General features: G+C 42.0%; 1 protein-coding gene across 6 annotated transcripts in view; it reads left to right on the top strand.

Annotated features, from left to right (window-relative positions):
• ARHGAP12 (Rho GTPase activating protein 12) overlaps positions 1–18,930 on the top strand; it is a 240,938-nt gene that overhangs the window by 57,027 nt on the left and 164,981 nt on the right. For all 6 annotated transcript variants that reach the window (XM_033931485.1, XM_033931488.1, XM_033931487.1 and 3 more), the window contains exon 3: positions 7,734–7,997. In XM_033931485.1, coding sequence (XP_033787376.1) covers positions 7,734–7,997 — 264 coding nt within the window. The remainder of the gene's footprint in view (positions 1–7,733; positions 7,998–18,930) is intronic.

Here is an 18,930-nt window from a genome sequence, read left to right as displayed (position 1 = left end):
ACTTGGACAACTAGTTGATCTGCACGTCTTCCAGACAGGAGAGTTTGTCAGTAACCCAAAGGGTGATCTCCCTTCTTCAATCTTTAGGGTGGGTCATTGACTTTTCAAAGAGCTCTCTTACCCCATCCCAATCATTGGAGCATCTGGGAGTAAAGTTCAACACGAAGGTGGGGAAGGTGTTTCTAGAGACCAGGGAGAGAAGTTGCAGTCTCAAGTTCGCCTACTTCTCCAGTCACCCAGACCGAGAGTGTGAGATTATGTGCAAGTTCTAGGATCAATGGTGACGGCTCTGGAAGTGGTGCCCTGGGTTTGCTTCCATATGAGACCGTTGCAGCAGTCTCTTCTCTCCCGATGATCCCCAGTGTCTCAGGATTACAATCATTGTCTACAGTGGACTCCTCACGCATCGCTCAGCATGAATTGGTGGTTCAGCAAGATCAATCTGTTCAAAGGAGTGCCTCTTGAAACACCAGACTGGATCATAGTTACCACAGATGCCAATATGCTGGGATGGGGGGGGCTCAGTGCTTTTAGTCCTCAGTGCAGGGAGAATGGTCTTCGGAGGAGGCTTAGCAGTGGTCAATCAATCTTCTAGAGTTGAAAGCGATCAGGCTAGCGCTTCAGGCGTTTCACCCCATGATTCAAGACCAACAAGGGTCTTTTTGGACAGTGTCACGGCGGTGGCATATATCAACAGGCAGGGAGGTAAACTAAGTCCTCAATTTGCCAGCGAAGCAATGGTTCTGCTTCAATGGGCAGAAATTCATCTTTCTCTTCTCTTGGCGGCTCATATTGCGGGACAAGCAAATGTTCAGGCAGACTTCCTCAACAGAAATTTTCTAGATCCTGGAAAATGAGAACTGTCCACTCAGGCATTCCAGCTGCTGGTGCAGAGGTGGGGGCCTCCCAGAAATAGACCTCATGGCCTTGTTTCAAAATACAAAGCTTCCTCGGTTCTTCAGCAGACACAGGGAGCAGGAGTCAGAGGGGGTAGATGCGTTGGCTCTGTCTTGGCCTCACGGTCACAGTTCTATATGTGTTTCCCCCTTGGCTGATGATAGGTCGTGTGCTCCATCGTGTAGCTCGCTTTCAGGGCTCGGTGATACTGGTATGCAGATCTGATGGGCCTTTCGATGGGTGAATCATTACAGTTTCCGGTGACACTGGATTTGTTCCACCAGCGTCCAATCAACATGGAAAATCCATCCCACTTTGGTCTTACGACCTGGCTCTTGAAAGGTCCTGGCTGAGGCGTAAGGGATACTCGGAACATGTTATTTCGACTCTTCTCCAGGCGAAAGAGATCTATGTCTGCATCGTATACTAGAGTCTGGAGGGTTTTAGATTCTTAGTGTGTTGCTCAGGGTATTTCGCCCTTCCAGGCTTCTCTAACATTCTTTTTTTTCTACAGGACAGCGTAGCCAAGGGGTTGGCGTATAATTCCCTTAAAGTTCAAGTGGGGGCCATTGCTTGTTACAGGAGCTACATGTCTCGCTCTTCTATTACTTCTCAGCCTGATGTAGTTCGATTTTTGAAAGGTGTACAGCATATTCGTCCACCTGTTAAGAAGCCCTGTTGAGAGTGGAGACTTAAGGTAATCCTTGGGGGGGTTACAGAAGGCCCTGTTTGAGCCTTTGTCTAAAGCGACTCTAAAGGATGTGATGTTGAAAATGGTGTTTCTGGTGGCAGTGGCTTCAGTCTGGCGGGTTTCTGAGTTGCATTGTTCTGCAGGGATCCTTTTTTACGGTTTACAGATTCTGGGGTGTCAGTTCAGACTGTACCATCATTTCTTCCTAAGGGTGGTATCAACCTCTCATATCAACCAGTCTCTTCCTTCCTGCTTTATGGGAAGAAGATTGAGGGGGGCGTGCTTCTCTTCTCTTCCCTGCGTTTCCTCGATGTGCATAGGATGCTTCTACACTATCTGCAGGTTACTAACGACTTTCGATGTTCAGATCATCTCTTTGTATTATTTGCGGGACGCAACAAAGGTATTGCAGCATTCAAAGCTTCCATTGCTCGATGAGTCAAGGAGGCCATTGCTTCTGCTTACTTGATGGCAGGCAAGCAGTTGCCGGAAGAGCATCATGTGCATTCAGTCAGAGTGATGGCTACTTCCTGGGTTGTCCAGAGGTTTTTCCTTGGAGGAAATTTGTCGTGCAGCTACTTGGTCTTCTAGGAATATTTTTTCTAAGCGTTACCGGTTGGATGTGGCAGTGCGTGTGGAGACTGCTTTTGGTGCTTTGGTTATTGCGGAGATGGCGTTCGCTTCCCACCCAAATTGAGGATTGCTTTGCTACATCCCACTAGTCTCTGGATTCATCTGCTGCTGTTGCTAAGGAAGAAAAAATTATGTTCTTACTTGTTAATTTTCTTTCCTTTATACACAGCTGATTGAATCCAGAGCCCCGCCCTTTCTCAATATTGACTGACAGTTTATCTTTCACATGTTTCAGAAGTTTTGTTATAGTTGTACTTTACTATTAATTATTTTTATAGCGCTACCAGATGTAATCAGCGCTGTACAGAGTCACAAAGAGTAAGAAAACAGTCTCTGCTTGAAATAACTTATAATCTAAATAGGCAAGACAGACAAATAAGATGTCATGGATATAGTTAAGGGAATGGTTAATCATCTGGCTGGATTGTATTCTGTATTATTACCTTTGAATTTTGTTATGGGAAAGAAGTTTTTTGCATTCTGAGAATTTCCTGGTTCTTGGTGCTTGGGCAAGGAGCAATACTGAAGCTGCAGGAGACGTTCTATCCAAGATGACACCTGTTAATCAGTTCTTTATCTTCACCTGCTGGTAGATGTGTGCTATCCCACTAGTCTCTGAATTAATCTGCTGCATCTATAAAGCATGCGGCCCTCCAGGTGCTATTTTGTGGCCTGCGGTCTGGACTCGATGATCAACTGCTCCCTTGCTGCAGTCGATTGTTCGGTCAAAGTTGCGGCTGGTGGCGGCTCCTCGCACCATTCACACCAGCATTTCTCTTCCCCTTCCCTTCTTTGTGGAGTAGTAGCATGTCTGGCCGGCTCCCTTGCTCAGTTGATCGTTCTGTTCAAAGCCGCGGGTGGCGGGCTCCTCGTGCCATCCACACCTGCGTCGGAAGTCTCTCTGGGTGAAGAGAGAGATAGGAAGGGAAGGTAAGACATGGAAACGTAGATTTTGAAAAGAAAGCAGAAAAATTGAATATTAAGTTAATGCCAAAGATGGATGCAAGGCAGAAAGTGAAGACGGAGAGAAAAACAGTCAAAGGACAAGAAGGCCCTGGAAACATAGTTAAAAGCACAGAAAAATAGTCACCAGCCAACAAAGGCAGGGAAAATGATTTTATTTTCAATATAGTGATTGAAATGTGTCAGTTTTGAGAAAGGAAAGATATTAAACTTTAAATGTGAGGGCTGCAGAGGCATTTCTTATGTTCTTATTAAAGAAATGACAATTTTGCATAAGGTAAAACTTTTTATAGTTTATAAATCTTTCCTTTAACTGTTAAAGGAAAGATTTATAAACTATAAAGAGTTTTACCTCATGCAAAATTGTCATTTCTTTAATAAGACATTAACTATTTTTTCTGCGACCCTCCAAGTACCTACAAATCAAAAATGTGGCCTCACAAAGGGTTTGAGTTTGAGACCACTGATCTAAAGGAAAGAAAATTAACAGGTAAGAACATCATTTTTCCTTACCACTAACCTCTGTTGTTTTCTATTCCCGTATCAAGGACACTTGGTTTATCAGTTGCCTCTGTGGGAACACATCAAAGGCTTTGCTAAAATCTAAGTACACCACATGTAGTGATCTCTCAATTAAATTCTCTAGTCACTCAGTCAAAGAAATTAAGCTGGTTTGTGTAGGAGGACCTATCTTTTAAAAAACCCAAAACCCCCCAAACATTCTGCCTCAAATCTGCAATCTGTTGGATTCCAGAAACTATATATTCGCCTCTGTTTTTGAAACCTTTTCATTAATTTACTCAGAGGTCAGACTAACTGGTCTTTAGTTCCTAATCTTCTCCTTGCTTCCATTATGGAGAGGGACCACATCCTATCTAATCTAATTTAATCTTGCACATGTAAACCAGTTAGTTTTGCTTTGTTTCCAGCTGCTTGAAGGAGGGATAAACCTTATTTGTCCGGTAGAAAGGAGTTTTATGCAAAGTACCCATGGCAAATAGCTGTCTGGGTTGAATGAATCGTGAAGGTTACCATAAGAAATAAGATTGTAGTAATAACAAAAAAAAATACAAGAAGCTCTGAATTCAGTGGTTCACATTAGCTGAAAATACTTTGCAGTGTATCCTGAGCATGACTTAGTTTGGAACTGTTTTTTGTAGCACATTCTTTATTTTTCCTGCCTGACTAATGTCCTTGATTGGTTGTGCTTATGGTTAATGATGCAGCTGTATGTAAAAGGAATGTAATTTGCTAAATGGTGAAGTCACAATGCGTCCTACTAAGATTTACTCTGTTGCGACCCAAACCGATAAAATATAGAGTACCACAGGACACTCTCCTGTCCCCTCTGTTCTTCAACCTCTATATCAGACTGGTTATAGGCATTGCCTTAAAACAGCACATAATTGTTTGCGATAACATACAACTATCTACCGCTAGGTGCAAACTGAGATGCCCAAATCTCCAAACTATACAACTGTCTCTCAGAAATAAAAACTTGGATGTCCCAAAAAAAAAAAAAAAAGCTAGAACTAAATTCAGTGAAAACTGAGTTCCTCTGGATATGGAGAGGTGACCCTGAACTTGCCTGCCCGTTGCTCTCTTGGTAATCGACCACCCTGATGGCCAAAGACAAAGTACACAGCCTAGGGGTGATCCTTGACAGCAACCTTTCACTCTCTGACCACATCTTTCAAGTAGTATCTGCCCCATTCTACTACCTCTGGCACCTATGGAAAATCAGACGGTACTTCTTGGAACCGGACTTCTCTCAGCTTCTCTACGCTTTTATCCTCTCCTGTATGGACTACTGCAATGTGCTCCTAAACGGCCTCACTGCAAACATCCATTGACTTCAAGTACAAAATGCCACCATCCGACTTATGAAGAGTCTCCATATACAAGACCTGATCACCCCGGCATTGCGTGCTACCCACTGGCTGCCTATCGACAAACGATTTATATTCAGAGGCCTAGTAATGGCTTACAAACTCTTCCACAACATGGTGCCGGCTTATATGGCCTCTAAACTTCTGCTATATGCTCCAAATTGACTGTTCCGCTCACAAGATGAAAAGCAATTATGTATGCTCTCAGGATGAGACATCTGCCTTGAGAACATTTGAAAAAGATCTTACTTCCACTACCTACCATGCCTCTGGAACAAACTACCTACCCGCATAATATCATTAGAAAGCCTACTGAACTTCAGGAAGGCAATAAAAACTCCTCTTCCCCTTACCCTCTATGAGAGAGTGCCAATCAAATTCTCCAAACCTTCTGACAAAGTGCCCGACCCTCCATTGTCTTGAATCTAAAATGCTATGAGGTACATAATTGAAATGAAAGTATGTTTAAAATCCCGCCTAAATCGTCTCTTGGGACAATCAAAAAGACAGGTTGTCCAAGTGCCGATAATTGAAACGGGTTTTAGACGTATCTAAAAACAGCGTAGGCCTTTTCAGTGCTGCTTTATGCCCAGATTGAAAAGGGGCATTTTTGAAGGAGTGGTTAAGGTGGGAGGTAGGCAGGATATGGGCTGATCTACACTTGGTCGTCCTGCAGCGATAATCGAAAGTTCAAGACTAGGATTGGCCACCGTGGGAATGGGCTACTACGCTTGATGGACCATTGGTCTGACCCAGTAAGGCTGCTATTATGTTTTTAAGTAGTTCTTAAGTAGTCTGGTGGGTGGGCTAGTGAACCATAGAGAAGAGGACCCAGGCCCATAAGCCACTGCATTCATGGTGAAACATGCACCCACCAAAACCCTATTGTACTACCATATAGGTGCCACCTGCAGCCATAAGGGCTATTGGGGTGGTAGATAGGTGGGTATAGTAGGTTTTGGGGTCTCACCATGATCTGCAAGGGAGTTGTGAGATGTTTTGTGTGGCACCCTTTTTGTGAAGTTCTAAGGTGCCCCACTACTGTGTTGCCATATCTGGGTGTCCAGTCCATCACTTTGCTGGTCCCTCTCAAGTCCAAAAGGTCTTGTTCTAGGTGTGTTGTGACTTGGATGATTTTTTGGATGAGAATGGGATATAAAGATAGACAACTTAGCGGTCTGGACGATTAAAGGGCTGTATGTACAAGTAGATGATTCTCAAAAAATATTTTGGACGTATTTTTTGGACGTTTCCGACTTTGGGCGACTAGCAACGTAGGCCAAAAATGGACTTAGACCTTTTTTTTTATTATGCTGCTCCATGTACTTTGTCCTATGTCTGACCATGCCATGTTTCTCATACAGTGTTCTTCCACACACTATCATTCTGTTCACCATCTTTGTCCTACTATAATATCTGCCATATTTACTACATTGTTTATCACACTGTCTACCATGCTTCAGTCTCTCATGCCATGTCTCCCACACAGTTTGCTGTTTCATATCTTCTATGCTATCTTTCATAACACACGCTTGTCTTTCCAAGTTTGCCAAATCGTGTCTTACTATGTTACCCATGCTTTGTAATATGCTCACCGTACCATGTTTGTCATATTTTTTTTTTTTTACAATGCTTTAACTGTTTTACCATCCCTGCCATGCTATCTCCTACTATGCTATGTCTGAGAGTGTGGCACAGGGGTTGGAACTGCAGCTTCGGCACCCTGAGGTTGTGGGATCTGACACCCACTGCTCCTTGTGGCCCTAGACAGGTCACTTGGTCCCCCAATGCCCCAGGTATATTAGATAGATTGTGAGCCCACTGGGACAAACAGGGGAAAATGCTTGAATACCTGAATAAATTCATGCAAACCGTTCTGAGCTCTCGTGAGAGAACGGTATAGAAAAATGAATGAATGAATAAAGTACAGTCAAACCTTGGTTTGTGGGTTTGCGAGTGTTTTGCAAGATGAGCAAAACATTCTCGCAAAACTTGTCTCGCAAACCGAGTGTTGATTCGATTTGCGAGCACCCCCCCCCCGCTCAAACTGGCACCCCCCACCTGAACAACTTGAACTTACCCCCCCTCCCCCCCGTCTGGCACCGGCACGCAGCCCACAGGATGTACCGGTGCCGCTAGAAGATCTTCCTGCCTCTGCCAGCTTTGAGCATGCATCTCCGAGAATCTCGGTGAGAGGGAGAATTAGAAGGCCTTGAGCATGTGCAGATGCATGCTCAAGGCCCGGCAGAGGCAGGAAGATCTTCTAGCGGCACCGGCACATCCGGTGCCAGACGGCGGGGTAAGTTCAAGTTGTTCGGGCGGAGGGGGGGTGCCAGTTCACACGGGGGGGCCTTTACGGGGGGGGACGGGACATATCAAAGCAAGTTTCCATTATTTCCTATGGGGAAACTCGCTTTGATAGACGAGTATTTTGGTTTATGAGCATGCTTCTGGAACGAATCATGCTCATAAACCAAGGTTCCACTGTACATAGTGTTTAAGTTTATTTATACATGCATTTGTGGAAACGAGTTTGTCATGCACTATTTGCATGTTTTCAAATTACTGATTATATTGAAATAGATATGCCAATGCCAATTTTAATTCATTTGTGCTTTTAGGTTTTTATTAACTTTTTTTTTTTTTTTTAATCCTACTAGCCAACTACTCCACCTGCCTTAGCAAGGTCTGAGTCGCCAGTGTATGCCAACCTTCAAGAACTGAAAATATCTCAATCTGTGCTTCCACCTTTTCCAAATAGTTCTCCGGTCCAAGTTAACGGAGAATGGGAAACGCATACAGATAGCACGGGGCGTTCATACTATTACAACAGAGCAACACAGGAAAGAACCTGGAAACCACCACGCTGTACTCGAGATACAAGTGGAAGTAAAGGGGATCCACCAAACCATGCTGATAATGAGGTACTGTACTTAAATAAGGAAAGAAGTGATTTTTGAGAGTCCCGAGACATACAAATAAACTAGAAACATGCTAAAAATATAATCTGCAAGAAAAAACTTGTTAGATGAGTGTAGAGGAACCATTAGCATAGCATATATTCCATTTCTTCTGCACGCATACTGTCTACATTGCAAAGGATCCAAATGAGATTCTCATAACATTTGCTATTTCAATAGAAGCACTGATAGATTGTGCTGTGGCAGTGTCAATATGCTGCTGAGCCCCTCTTGCTATCATTGCCATTTATGCTTATAAGTGTCATCAGGACATAATTATCTGCTGGTATTAATAATTAGGAAAAATAAAAAAATATCAATACTCGGAGCAAAATATGAACATTTAAGATGCTCTTAGCAATTGCCATTCATTTAAAATTCTTTACACTATCTTACCAACCCATATAGAAACATAGTTAAATAACAAAACGATCAACATAACACAAAATATACAGTAGAACCCCAAAACAACCCTTCAAAATCGTTACTTCCCCACAGACTTGAAGACCATTAGAGTAGGTAACTGATTCTAATAAAATAAACAAGTTTTCATTATTAATAAAAAAATAAAAAATCTCCCCCTCCCCGAAAAAACAACAATAAACATCAGTAGTACTGTATTGCTAAATATCGTGCCATGATTTTGTGAGCTTACCAAAACAAATTTTTCTTCATGACACATCTTTAGAATTAAATCTGGTTTTTTTGTTTTTTTTGTGAAGTTGTATTTTATTTTATTTTTTTTTACAGCAGTGTCTGGCTTTTTGAGTTTTGTACATAAATGCCAGCTATTCTGTAGAATATCATGACACCAGAGTCTTTAAAAGAAAAGTTTATGATTTGCACAAAATATAGAGTATAGAGCACAAGCACTTTAAAAAAAACTAAGGTCTGATGATGAATAAAAGCCAGAAAGAGAAACAAGTCTTCAAATAATTTGGCTGGTGGTTGGCTAGAACTGAAGACCATAGAGGTACTTAGAAATGCATTATCTGAAAAGAAGATTGCTTAGAAATTAGGCACTTTGAAGTTTACTGTGTGGCTTGATGGTATATATTACATAGACAACGTCATAAACAGCATTGGGCTATTTTAATACATCAGTTAAATGACTAGAATGCCATCATTTATGTGCATTCCTGCTGCTTATACCTAGGTGGCTCTTTAACCTCTAAAGCCTTGAAGAGTCAGCATCTTGAAAAAATTTTGTCTGTCTACATAGACATTGTGGAATAAATTTTGTGCTATTAAGATTGGAAGATGATTTTAGAAGGGTTTAGTGCAAAGTATTTGTAAATTGGCATACATATGTAAGCCACTGTTGTAGAAAAGGCACTACTTGTATGTGTTTTGTATGGCGCACACACAGATTTTAAGGGGCTGGTTTTGGAGGACCTTAAGCATATGTGTATTCAGTATTTTTTATGACACTATGTATATTAAAAATTCACCATTGGTATTTATGCCTCTCCTGTGTCTGGCATTATCACATATAACTGCTCATTTGGCCTTGGAGTTTGGAGAGTGAATGAAAAGGGAATTATTCTTTTTCTGGTATTCAAAGCCACTTGAGAATGCAAAAAAATTATTTTGAAATGCCGGTTATTAATTTGCAAAATGCTGTATTTTAAATATGTAAAGGGAGGCAGTAAAGGGTAATGGGATTTGATATACCGCCTTTGTGGGTGCAATCAAAGCGTTTTACATAAACAAGCACTTTTTCTCTAGTGGTCCCACTATCTAAGTTCTGTACCTGGGGCAATGTAAGTGGTGCTATACACACAAGGTTGGATTCTGTATATGGCGCTCAAATTTGGGTGCCAAAAATTGAGTGCCGAGTGCTATTCCAGAAACGATGCTCCAAGTTGGGCGCCGTTTTATAGATCGGCATCTGATTTTGGGGGTAAGGATTTACACCACTTGAATCCTGGTGTAAATTCTCCTGCCTAAATTAGGTACATATCTCCCCTGTTCTGTAACACTGCATAATCTTATGTTAGCACCCCTGACCTGCTCAGTCCTCTCCCATGACCATGCATTCATCTTTATAGAATAGTGTGTAATTTCAAATTCTTGCCAGATAGCACCAATACTTGTTAGTATGGCCAATTATTAGTGCTAATTGGCTCATTACTCAATTTATACGAGGGCGAATAAAAAAATGAAAGGCGATAACCAGAACAGAGCTAGTGAAATGCAACATATGTACTTGTATGTTGCCTGTTGCATAGTTCTTCCATGTACAGTGCAGTGCTCAGCCTTTAGTCTTGTGGCAGCCAAGAGGTCAGGAACATGGGCATTCTATTACAAGATTGCACCATTGAAGAACGTGCAGTAGTACGCTTTCTTTGGGCAGAGGGAGTGAAACCTGTGGAAATTCACTTTTGGATATTGATTCAATATGGACATAGCACCATGAATCAATGAAAGTACTTTCAACTCCTAACTCCTTTCACCTTGGGTTCTCAATCCCGAACCCTATATGTTGTGTCTGTCTCAGTTAGATTGTAAGCTCTTCCAAGTAGGGACTGTCTATAAATCTCAAAATGGCACTGTGTACGCCTTTCAACGCTATATAAGTGATGATGAATAGTAGTAGTAGAGTGGATAAAAAGGTTTAAAGCGGGAAGAACAGGTGTAACCGACGAAGGTTGTTCTAGTTACCCATCAACATCACGCATATGAGCAGATTGACAGGGCGGATGCCTTGGTTAGAGAAGACCAATGGAAAACAGTGTCTCAATTGGCTGCAAATTAGGATGTGAGCTAAGGATCTGTATTTGCATGATGACTTGGGATGCAGGAAAGTTTGTGCATGATGGGTTCCCAAACAGCTTACTGATCTGTACAAGCAACAGCATGTGGAGGTTGCGACCCAGTTTCTGAGACGGTATGAAGACGATCCGAGTATTTTGGTGAGAATTATTTTATTTTAATTTTATTTTATTTTAAAAATTTCTACACTGCCTAATTGTCACCAGCGATGAGACATGGGTGCTTCACTACGACCCAGAGAGCAAAAGCATGATTAAGTAAATGAAGCGGTGCTCACCTGGTTTCAGGAGCAACCGAAAAACTTCTCTGTAGGCATGCAAAAGTTAGTTGAACGATACAACAAATGCGTCGTCTTGCATGGGGACTATGTGGAAAAGTAATATGTTCAATTGCTCACAGTTACTTTTATTAAAGCCGTTAAACGTATTTTGTCTTTACTTTTTGATTTACCCTTGTATTATTGTACAAGCTTTGTTCAATTGGAATTTCAGGTAATGTTTTGACTTAGGATAAAATAATTTATTGCATGATGTTATTTCAAAGTTAAAATGGGAAACCAAATTTCAGCAAGTTGTACTCTTTGTGGAAATATTTCACCCACAAGTTCCCCATTGTCCTCAATCTTATTTAACGTATAAATGTCATTTTTCTGTGATAATTTTGCAGCTTTAAGAGCCAAATGTTTTTCATATGTTGATAATGTTTTTATTACTATCCAGGATACATTCCAACTGTCATACAACAGATTTCATGCTGTTTAAAAAGAACAGATTTGCTAAGTGCAGTACATATTTTCAATTGAACAAAGATAAAACTAAGCTCCTTTGGCTTAATAGAGCTGGTCAGAATATTCCTAAGGAATTATCATTGCCTGATGGCCATTTATTGAAAGTAGATAGTTGCTAAGATAACTTAGTGTCTAGACAGACATCAAGTATCTTTCTTTAAATTCTCATAATAAATTTTGTGGTTAAATCATCTTTTATAAATTACATTGTCTTAGATTTCAGTATTTCTTTGAAAATATTTTGCTATTTTAGTAAGACCCTTATACTTTCTAAACTAGACTACTTTAATGGTTTGTATTATCTTCTTGCTTCTAGATAACAATTCAAAATAAAAAAGTTCCTTTCATGCCCCAACTCTTATTAGACTTCATTGTTTGCCAATCAAGGCACATTATTTTTTAATTGTCATGTTGGGTTTATATGTTTGCAGGTATTAGTCCTGATTATTCATTCTCTTTGTTCTTGTTTCCTCATTCTCTGCCCATTTGATTTATTTTCTATCTTTTGTTGGAGTAAAATTATAAGAAGTCTTTTTCTATATCAGGCAGTTGGATACACTGGAGTCTATATTTAAGCTGTTGATTCCCCCTTCCTGCGAACTGCAGAAGGATATCTGTTTAAGAATTTGAGGACTCCTCCCCTTCTGCAGTGGAGCACAGCACCCCCCTCAGTTATTCCTCAGATGTGGTGGTTGTTTTTGTTATTCTTTGCTCTTCTTTTCGGAAGTCAGTCAAGTAAAAAAGATGAGGAAAACTCTCAACAGGCGTGCTGCTTCTTCACAGCAATGCGCTGGTGCACATATCACGACAATCACAAGCTGCCATCCAAGAATGTGGATTTCAGCAGCCAAACCATCCACCCTGTAGGCCTGACCTGGCTCCCTCGGATTATTTCCTTTTCTGAGTTTTGAAGAAATCTCTCAGTGGACAACAATTTTCCAAGTGATGAAGATGTCAAGGAAGCTGTGACGTCCTGGTTCAAAGGTCAGCCAAGAATCCTTTTCAAAGGTGTTTAAAGTCACTGCAGGAAAAGTGGATGAAGTGTATGGAGCTATCGGGGGAAGATATTGAAAAATAAAATTTTTTTGAAAACACTTTTCTTTCCTGCTGAGGTAGATAAATTATTTAAGGCCCCTCTGTTTATTGTGATCCATGAAGAACCGGTTGGTATTCTAGAAAATATGTGAAAAAATATTGTATTGTATTCAAGTAGTCCTTTTACTAAGGCGCACAAACAGATTTAGTGTGCGTTAAATGCAATGCAGCCCATACCAATATAATGAGCAGCATGGCATTTGGCGTACATAAAATCTGTTAGTATGCCTTACGTAAAAGGAACCCTTAGTTTTGGTAGGGGATCCCAGATTTTGAGTCATTTTGTTTATTAGTACTGGGCCACTAAGCAATATAAATGTTTAGGGGGATTTGTTAACATTGAGACAAGGGACTTTTCCATCACTTAAGCAGGTGAAACAGAAGTGGAACTTGCCAGTAGATACTTGTTTTATTATTTTCAAGAACTGTATGGCATTATTGTAATGCCTTGCAGTTGAAAGATGGGAAGGAATAGGACAAATTTCATTGAGGTGAAGGCTTTGAATTCTCTTGCAGAGAGTTAACAAATTGTCCATGCTGTGGGGGATGGGTAATTAAGAAAGGAAGATACACATAAATGTGGCACAGCCAGTCCGGCAATGGATGGGAAGTCTTGCATGAGTTTACTGATGGGGATTTGATAGGGTGTGCAAAGATGAGGAAAGTTAACAATTTGCAGAGCTACATAACTAGAATAAGAGGGACCCAAATGAACTTATAGGAAGAGATACATGTTTAGAATGCAAAGGGGGGAGAGGAACATGGATACATTCCTTTTTAGAATGCCCACAGTTGCTTGAATTTTGGATCCTTGCTGCTGTGAGTTCCCATGGTCTCGCGAAACTGCAGCAGGAACTCACGACAGCCATTTTTGTTTGTGGCTCTATTCAGGGCAGGAGTATAGGAAGATTGCTCCTGCCCTACTTCACTGCTAAACCACCAGGCTTTAAAAAGTAAGTTGTGGAGAGGGAGGCATGCAAAGGTAGGTCAGAATCTGCCCAAAATAAGATGTGGAGGGTTCTGGGAGGTGGTAGGGAAGTGGGGTTTGGTCAGAGTCAACCCTAAAGTTATTTGCAAATTTTTCTGATTCATGGGCTGGCTTTGCCCCAACCCCCAAGCATATGGAAGGGTGAATGTACTTTACATTCATTTGAAATGCGACACAAACACCTAAGATAAAGCTAACCATGTTGCGATATAAATAGTCAAGGTCTAAATTTAGACAAATATATGTAGTAGAAATTTAAAGACTTGCCATTGATGAATAATAATCTCCTGAGTAGGTAACATTATACGTGTGTGAGTGTGGGGGGAGGTTGTGATTGGGGTAGCGGTTATGTGATGAGTGTTACATAAGAACATAAGAAACGCCTTCACCGAATCAGACTATTGATCCATCCAGTCCGGTGACCCGCACACGCGGAGGCCAAGCCAGGTGTTCCCCGATGAAGACCTGTTTATCCGTATCCATCAATGTGATTTGCAAGAAGGTGTGCATCCAACTTGCCCTTGAAACCCAGAATGGTTGTTTCTGTCACAACCTCCTCCGGGAGAGCATTCCAAGTGTCCACCACATGCTGCGTGAAACAGAACTTCCTGGTATTTGTCCTGAGCCTGTCGCCTCTCAACTTCAGTCCATGGCCTCTTGTCTGATTCACATTTGACAACTTGAATAACGATGCTTCTCGCTCTATTTTGTCGAATCCTTTTATTACTTTATAAATCTCTATCATATCCCCTCGCAGTTTTCTCTTCTCAAGGGTGAATAAGCCCAGTTTTCTGAGGCGTTCTTTGTAGCTCAAATTTTCCATACCTTCTACTAGCTTCGTAGCTCGCCTCTGCACCCTCTCCAGCAGGGTCACATCCTTTTTTAGGTAGGGAGACCAGTGCTGGACACAGTACTCCAGGTGTGGTCTGACCATTGCTCTGTAAAGCGGCATTATGACGTCCGCCGATCTACTCGTGATTCCCTTCTTTATCATGCCCAACATCCTGTTTGCCGCCTTTGCCGCCGATGTGCACTGCGCCGACGGCTTCAGGGTCCTGTCAATCAGTATCCCCAGATCCCTTTCTTGTTCGCTCTTGCCCAATGTCACACCTAACATTTTATATTCATGTTCCTTGTTTTTCCTTCCCAGGTGCATCACTTTGCATTTCTCTATATTAAACTTCATCTGCCACTTTTCCGCCCATTTCTCTAGCTGGTTCAAATCTCTTTGGAGTTCTTCAATGTCCATTTGTGACCCAACTGTCCGGCATAGTTTTGTGTCATCTGCAAACTTGATTATATTACTTGTTGTTTTCTCTTCCAGGTCATTTATGAAGATGTTGAACAAAATGGGCCCAAGAACCGAGCCCTGGGGCACACCGCTTGTCACCTTTTCCCAGTCCGAGAACTTCCCATTTATGCTTACCCTCTGCAATCTTTTCTCCAGCCATCTACCTATCCATCTTAGGATGTCCCCCTCTATTCCATGGCATTCCAGTTTTCTCATAAGCCTTACGTGTGGGACCTTGTCGAATGCTTTCTGAAAGTCCAAGTATATTATGTCCACCGGGTCTCCACTATCGATGTGTTTGTTCACCTTCTCAAAAAATTGTAGCAAGTTCGTCAGACATGACTTCCCCTTCCTGAAGCCGTGTTGACTGGCTCTCATCAGATCATGATTATCCAAATGTTGCACTATACTATCCTTGATTAGTGCTTCTACCATCTTCCCAGGAACCGACGTAAGACTCACAGGTCTATAGTTGCCTGGTTCACCTTTTGATCCCTTTTTGAAGATTGGGATGACATTTGCTATCTTCCAGTCGTCTGGGATTTGACCTGTTCTGATTGACAAATTAGCAAGGGATTGTAATAACTCTCCTATTTCTACCTTAAGTTCTTTTAGGACTCTCGGGTGAATTCCATCTGGTCCAGGGGACTTGTCACTTTTTAATTTGTCGATCTGATTGCATATCATATCCAAGTCCACATTCACTGTGGTGAGGCTATCCTCATCTTTTCCCTTGAATACTTTCTCTGCTTTGGGCAGTAATGCAGTGTCCTCCTTGGTAAAGACAGACACGAAGAATGAATTTAGCCTATCAGCAATCTGTTTATCGTCCTTAATGCACCCTCTTCTTCCTTGGTCATCTAGAGGGCCCACTGCCTCCTTAGCTGGTTTTTTCCCTTTTATGTTTCTAAAAAAGGGTTTGAAGTTATTGGCTTCTTGCGCTAACTTTTTCTCATAGACCTTTTTGGCGTCTCTTACCGCCTTGTGACAATTCTTTTGGTCGACCTTGTGACTGTTCCAGGCGTCCGCTGTTTGTTCACGTTTCCATTTTTTGAACGAATTCCTCTTATCCCTTACTGCATCCTTCACACCTTTAGTTAACCAAGCTGGTTCTCCTTTGCACTTATTTTTCCTTCCTTTGGATATCCGCGGAATGTAAAGATTCTGCGCTTCGGTGACGGTATTTTTTAGTAGGGACCATGCTTGATCGACTGTTTTGATTTCGGCTGTCCTTTTCCTGAGTCGTTTTTTAACCATTTTAACCATTGCACTAGATTTGTGTGGTGGTGAGTGAATGCAATGGAAGTAAACAGTACTAGGATTTTCTCTGGATAAGATCTTGCCATAGGAACCTCTTCAGGACAGCTCCACTGCTATCGAGAACTGCCCCCACAGAAACTTCACCTTCGGTAGCAAAGGAGGGAGATCGGCAGAAATAAAAAAATTATTTTGTGGACCGGCAAACTATTAAGACTGAAATTTAAAAAATCCATTTCCGCCCCGTCTCAGCGAGCTCGGTCCCCGCAAACCATCTGATCCCATCTGCATAAGCCGCAGTTATGATTTTATATTGAACATATTTTATTAAAGTATAAAAAGAAACAGTATTCTGAACAATTGTGATTTTATAAATACAAATATACAGAGCACGGACCAACAAAACCCCTGTCTCCCCTCCCTTTCACATATATCCCCTCTACTATCAAGAAAACTGAACAAGCCAAGTTATTATAGAATGCTACACAGAAATATCATGCTAACAGAATACTGCAGTCCCCAGTTATGTCTCTAGCAGGATATATATTTCAAATCTGATATATTCTAATAACAAAATAGAAATAAAATTATTTTTTTCTACTTTTTGTTGTCTCTGGTTTCTGCTTTCATCTTCTTTTCACTCTTTTCCTTCCAGCGTCTGCCCTGTCTCTTTAATCCAGCGTCTGCCTGTTCCATCCACTCTCTGCCCGCTCCCCCTTCCATATGTATCTGACTTCTTTCTATGCCCCTGTCCGCTGTCCATCCAGCCTGTGCCTCCTCTCTCCTTTTTACATCATTCATTCCAGCTTCACTGCTTTCTTCATTTTATCTCTCCTACACTAGATCTAGCATCTTTATCCCTCTCTCATTTCTCTGCTGACCCCCTTTCCAGCCTCAATATCTCTTTCTCATTCCTCTCTCTCCCCTTTCCCTCATTTGATCTTTCCATTCCACCCTGACCCCCTTCCCCTCCTGTAATCTCCCTGCCAGCTGTTTACTTCCTTTTTTCCTTCTCCCTTCCCTCCTTCCTTTATCCAACATTAATTCTCTTCCCATCCCTTTCCCTCCTCCCCTCCGAGCAGCACCTTTCCTTCTACCTCCCTCCAGGTCCAGTAGCAGCTCTCCCTTTATCCAGCAGCTTCCCAGCCTCCTACAGTGGCTTCCTCCCCTTCCAACAGTTCTCAGTACTTGCCTGCAGCAGTGATTTATTTAGGCAGCCTTGGGTCCGTTGCCGCCTCTGAGGAAAGAGGAGGTTGCCGGTGAATCACTGCCCTGGCAAGTAGGAAAGCTGCTGGGAGGGGAGACAGCTACCGTCGAAGGCTCCCCAGGATCTTGCTCCCGCACACGCTGACCATCTCTCTTGTACCTGCAGCTCTCTCCCTGCAAATCATTGATTGAACCATATTCCTGTAATTCCCTTCTTGGTTGGGGTGAGAACTTTTCAGCACCCCTTGTAGAATGAATTTAAAAGTATCCCACATGGAATTATTTATAAATCCTATTTGTCAATGTGTGTGTGTGCGTGTCTGTGTTTTGGGGAGCTAGGTTTAGTTGCAGGGGGGGTAGTTTAGGGGTGGGGCAGATGGTAGAGCAAATGCAAAGAGTAGATTTGTGAGGTGATAGAGTTTGGGGTGATGGTGGTGTGGGGTAGAGGTTTGAGCTGTTAGAGGGCTAGTTATAGGAGTGAGGGGAAATTGATGGGGATGTTTTGTAGGTTGAACAATTTGGGGTAGTGGGATAGGTGCAGGATGAGTAATTTGGTGGGTTGAACAGTTTTGGGGAGTGGTGGAGCAGTTGCATTGGTAGTTTTAGGGGTGGAGCTCTTTGGGTGTAGTAGGAGGGGGTAGTTGCAAAGAAGTAGTTTGGGGTGAGAATAGTTTGGGGGGCTTGGGAAGTTTTAGGGATGATGGGACAGTAATGGGATAGTTTGAGGGCACTTCGGTTCCTCCCAGCCTCAGGCGATCAAGACAGGCTGCCGACATTGGGACTTTTACTCTCTGAGTCCCGCCTATTTTGTTTCAACTTCTGTTTCAGAACAGGCGAGACTCACAGAGGGAAGGCCCTGACGTCGGCAGCCTGTCTTGATCGCCCGAGGCTGGCAGGAACAGCAGTCGGCAGGAACAACAGTCGGCAGTAACTTGAACTGCCGACTCGATCTCGCCGGCCCTGCGTGGACCAGCAGAAATTTTCTGCAGACCGGCGGTTGAAGAACAGTGCACTAAATCATACTGCATTCTGGACTCCTGTTCCCCAGTTATTATGAAAGCATCTCCATCAAACTTTAAACTAACTTTGTTGAATTATTTGACCGACAACTTAAAAAATGGAAAATTCCTAACTAATAATGGTCATATTATAATAACCCCATTTCCAAAAAATCGTAAAGAATCCTTAACGTCAGTAACTAACTATAGACCAGTGGCATCTATTCCAATTTTTGTAAAAATCATGGAAGGATTGGTACATACTCAATTGATGGAGTACCTTGAGTCTCTCCTACATGAAACTCAATCTGGTTTTAGACCTTTGTTTAGCTCCGAGACAGTTATTGTGGCCATCTTGGATAATTTACACTCCTTATTTAGCAGGGGCCTTAATGCCTGATCATGCAATTTGACATGAGTTCTGCCTTTGACTTGGTGGATCATGATAAACTGCTACAATGCTTAGACGCTATTGGTATCAGAGGAGAGGTGTTGGATTG

Source organism: Geotrypetes seraphini, chromosome 2, assembly GCF_902459505.1.
Source record: "Geotrypetes seraphini chromosome 2, aGeoSer1.1, whole genome shotgun sequence".
Classification (NCBI taxonomy): Eukaryota; Metazoa; Chordata; class Amphibia; order Gymnophiona; family Dermophiidae; genus Geotrypetes; species Geotrypetes seraphini.
This window is presented reverse-complemented; position numbering and strand designations above follow the sequence as displayed.